The sequence below is a fragment of the Arachis hypogaea genome, chromosome 1 (genome assembly GCF_003086295.3).
Source record: "Arachis hypogaea cultivar Tifrunner chromosome 1, arahy.Tifrunner.gnm2.J5K5, whole genome shotgun sequence".
Classification (NCBI taxonomy): domain Eukaryota; kingdom Viridiplantae; phylum Streptophyta; class Magnoliopsida; order Fabales; family Fabaceae; genus Arachis; species Arachis hypogaea.
Genome location: NC_092036.1, coordinates 21,472,597 through 21,476,459, shown reverse-complemented (window position 1 = coordinate 21,476,459; position 3,863 = coordinate 21,472,597). Strand labels below are relative to the sequence as shown.

At 32.3% G+C, this 3,863-nt stretch overlaps 1 protein-coding gene across 1 annotated transcript; it reads left to right on the top strand.

Annotated features, from left to right (window-relative positions):
* Nucleotides 1–663: 663 nt before the first annotated feature.
* LOC112800493 (glutamate--cysteine ligase, chloroplastic) lies at nucleotides 664–3,423 on the top strand. Its single transcript, XM_072196452.1, has 6 exons — nucleotides 664–762; nucleotides 887–967; nucleotides 1,104–1,196; nucleotides 1,319–1,352; nucleotides 2,146–2,233; nucleotides 3,037–3,423. The coding sequence occupies exons 2-6, from the start codon at nucleotides 905–907 to the stop codon at nucleotides 3,077–3,079; spliced, it is 321 nt and encodes a 106-aa protein (XP_072052553.1). The 5' UTR covers nucleotides 664–762; nucleotides 887–904; the 3' UTR covers nucleotides 3,080–3,423.
* The last annotated feature ends 440 nt before the right edge of the window (nucleotides 3,424–3,863 follow it).

Genomic DNA, 3,863 nt, shown 5'->3' with positions numbered 1-3,863 from the left:
ATCTAAATCTTGATCTTGGAAATTATAGAAAAATAATCTTGAATAGTAACCGTGTCATTAATTAATGATCCTTCAATTTTCATTCTCTGTATGCTTTTGATTTCGTTCCTTGAATCCTTGCAGCTTCTGATTCAAATAGTTCAGTGTGTGGATGAAGATGATCTCCCAAATCATTTCCAGTGATAACGTGTAAGGCAAGTTGTTGCCATGTTTTAAAAGAGTTTTCATCCAATTTATCTAACATTGGTGTTGTAAAACTAGAATTGGTTGTAGTGTTTGATTGATGAGGAATAAGAGCACCAGCCATGGATTCTCAACTTGAAGCTTTGACACTATAAAGAGATTCTAGTACGAGATGCGTGAATTGAAGAGGGACGAGATTTGTGAATTGAAACTAAACTGAATTCATATATGAGATTATTATAGTGTTGTAGTGATGTCAGCTTAGCTTTCTTATTATATATAAAAATGCATAGCTGTTAATCTGTTTCGAACTACTAGCTACAGCGGTAATGAATTCTTCTTGATTTTGATCTTGAATTCTTAATCCCTTTCTTTATTTAATTATTTATATACTTTCTCTCCTGCTTGTTTAAATTTTTTTGTAATATAGTTTCTGCATTATTGAAGATATGTTATCTTCTTTTACATTTATTATTTTTTATATTACTTTTGCTATCAGACATTGAGACGTTTGGCTCAAAACAGAGAGGCCGCAAGAAAAATCCGTCTAAGGAAAAAGGTGTGTCCTATTATTATAAGGTTGCACAAATTCAAAAATAGTTGTTAAGAGATAAGATTAAAGCATATTACAAGTATAACATCAAAGAAATTTGTATATCTACCTTCTGTTTACTAGGTTGGCCAAGTATTCAATTTTGTGTAGGTCAGGCTCAAGAGGTACATGGAAATGAGGGGTGCTGATGGGGGAACTTCAGACATGCTCTGTGCTCTGCCAGCATTTTGGGTAATTGATCTAATCCCTGCATGTTTTTCCTTCACATTGTGAACTTAAAAGTAAAAGTATATGCATTACTTTTATTAATATTCTGCAGGCAAGAATAAGCAATCCCATATCATTGTTGTCATCTTTCCTATGTCAGGTAGGTCTGCTACATGACGAGGATTTCCTACATAATGCTCTAGATATCATTGTTCATTGGACCCCCGAGGAGAGACAGAATTTAAGGAACATGGTAATGACTAGTGAATCAAAGCCAAACATTTATGCGGGAAGAATTAAATTCCAGTGAATATAGTGTGGTTGCTGGTCTAGGCCCCCTTCTGTGGACTAAAATTGTGTGATTTGTACGTCTAGGTTCCTATAACTGGTTTAAGGACTCCATTTCAAGGTAGATTGGTGAATTTTCTTGGAGTTTATGATTACTCTGAAGACTTAAAATAGATCTCATATTTTTTGTGCTTTACAACTATCTTATTAGGTATATTATGCCTACTAAATAAAGATTGGAACTTATGGTATTTTTTTAAAGTAGTAATCTAATTATGTTTTAAATGGTGCTTATTCTGGTCAATGGTCATGTGCAAATTGCAAAACAAGGATAGGATGTCTTAGTAAGGATCTGACAAATAGAGCCAACAGTAATGATGATCAATCTAGTTAAGGGGTGCTTTATGTCATTCCCTATGTCATTTGTCTTGGTAATATAAGTCAAGATGAACACTAAATAAATATTGATTCTTCGGTTGTATGTTTTGTCGATTCTTATTCTTTCCATATAGGGAATATGATAAAATTGGGGTTCAATAATTAATGTTGCTTCTTATACATGTTAGGCTGCTCGTGCATTGGCTAATTTAGCTGCTCATGGAGATAGCAATAGTAACAATGCTGCTGTTGGACAAGAAGCAAGTGCTCTTGAGGCACTTGTTCAACTTACACGATCTCTCTCTCTCTCTCTCTCTCTCTCTCTCTCTCTCTCTCTCTCTCTCATGTAATTATCAGGTTAGGCTGCGTATATTACACCCTAGGTGTGCTCCTTCTCCCAGACCCTGCGTTATGACAGGATGCATGTGCACCATGGTGCTCTTTTTTTTTTAAAATGTGTAAAGAGTTTGTGGAAAAAAAGCTAAATCCATTCCTCTTTTAATAAGAATTTTTTTTCCGTGTCTGTATTATTACAGGCAAGAAGCTGCTGGTGCCCTTTGGAATTTGTCATTTGATGATAGAAACAGGGAAGCCATCGCAGCAGCTGGTGGAGTTCAGGCTTTGGTATGTGTTGTTCCTTGTTTAGCTTAATACTTTCTGTTAAGATTGTGGGACTAGATTAGAGAGGAGGAAAAGAGAGAATAATGACTATAAGCTTTACCTCCAAGATCAACCACTCCCACCGTCCTTGAATACTTGTTTTCCAAGTTTGCCAGTAGATAGTTTAGTGCCACCTATATACATAAATTAAAAGTTAGATTCAAATAATCTTACCTTTTATTGATAAATTTAAGAAATAGAATTTAATAGAACATTCTAATATTATAACATATATTTTTTCATCACAGTAGATCTTGAGTAATGCGCATATTGGGTGAATACTATAGCTACATATAATTGTATTTTTAAGGACACTCTTGAAGAATGTGGCAAACTCTCATGAAGAGTGTGGTAATATGCATACATTTTTATTATGGTAACGATAAATATGGTATAACACAACACTACTATCTTCCACTAAAAAGAAGTGAAGTTCACCCGAACAGACAAAGAAGGGTCCAATTAAAAATTCAACAAAAACTTATACGAAAACCATGTAATCAATTATATATATATATATATATATATATATATATATATATATATATATATATATATATATATATATATATATATATATATATATATATATATATGGAAAGGATACATAATTTTTTTTCAAGTATTTTGTATTTGTTGTCTTTTCCTTTTAAATATATGATATCTTCTTTATTCCAACACTCTCCCTTAAGCTAGAGCTTACTAAGCTTTAAAGCTTATTACAATTAAACCCTTAATAATACAAACTAATCTCCATTGAAGATTAGCAAGGAACTTAAGGTGCGTCTGAATATTAATCGAGGAAGCTAGAACGGTTGTCAGCCTGAACAAGCCTTTGGAGAATTGCATTACTAGGAAGGAGAAAAGCATGCAACTATCAATGGAGTTTCCAAATATCAATGATGGCTGTAATGACAGAATTAATCTAGCAATATGAGATTCCAGATTTTATGGGAACTCCCAACCTTCTTGGCCTCCTTGGTGGCTTCTTAGCTTATGCTTATAATGCTATAAGAACAATACACTGAGTTTATGTTTTGAATTATAGTTGGTGTATCAACACATTTTGTTAATGTATAGTTGTTATTAATTATTATAGTTGATGTATCAATACACTTTGTTTATTTTTTGAATTATATTGGCTTCCTTGTTTATAGTATTTTTCTTTTAGTTTGATAATACAATAAATTTGTTTATTTTTTGAAATATTATAAATATTCGAATACAAATTAGATAAAAAAATTTATTTATTAAATTTATATTTATTTTGTATGAAAAAAGGTGTATTTTGCAATGAAAAAAAATTACCTTAATAATGGATTTACAAACGAATTTTCTGTCTGTATTCAAAATTTGAAAAATCCGTCTGTAATTATAGAGGGAAAATCTGTTGAAAAATCTGTCTGTAATTACAGAGAAAAAATTTGTCGAAAAATTCGTCTGTAATTACAGACGGAAAATCCGTCAGAAAATTTGTCTACAATTACAGACGAAAAATCCGTCAGAAAATCCGTCTCTAATTACCGACGAAAAATCCGTCGGATAGCCCGACGCCTAAGGGAAATGGATGGAGAATTTACAAAGGGAAAATTCG

What these genes read in the sequence shown, in the direction of transcription:
- LOC112800493 (XM_072196452.1), top strand. Translation starts at nt 905, where the DNA reads ATGGAAATGAGGGGTGCTGATGGGGGAACTTCAGACATGCTCTGTGCT. An exon ending in GTGCTCTGCCAGCATTTTGG is followed by an intron (nt 968 to 1,103) that starts GTAATTGATCTA and finishes TTCCTATGTCAG; the next exon opens with GTAGGTCTGCTACATGACGA. An exon ending in CTGGTGGAGTTCAGGCTTTG is followed by an intron (nt 2,234 to 3,036) that starts GTATGTGTTGTT and finishes ATTGAAGATTAG; the next exon opens with CAAGGAACTTAAGGTGCGTC.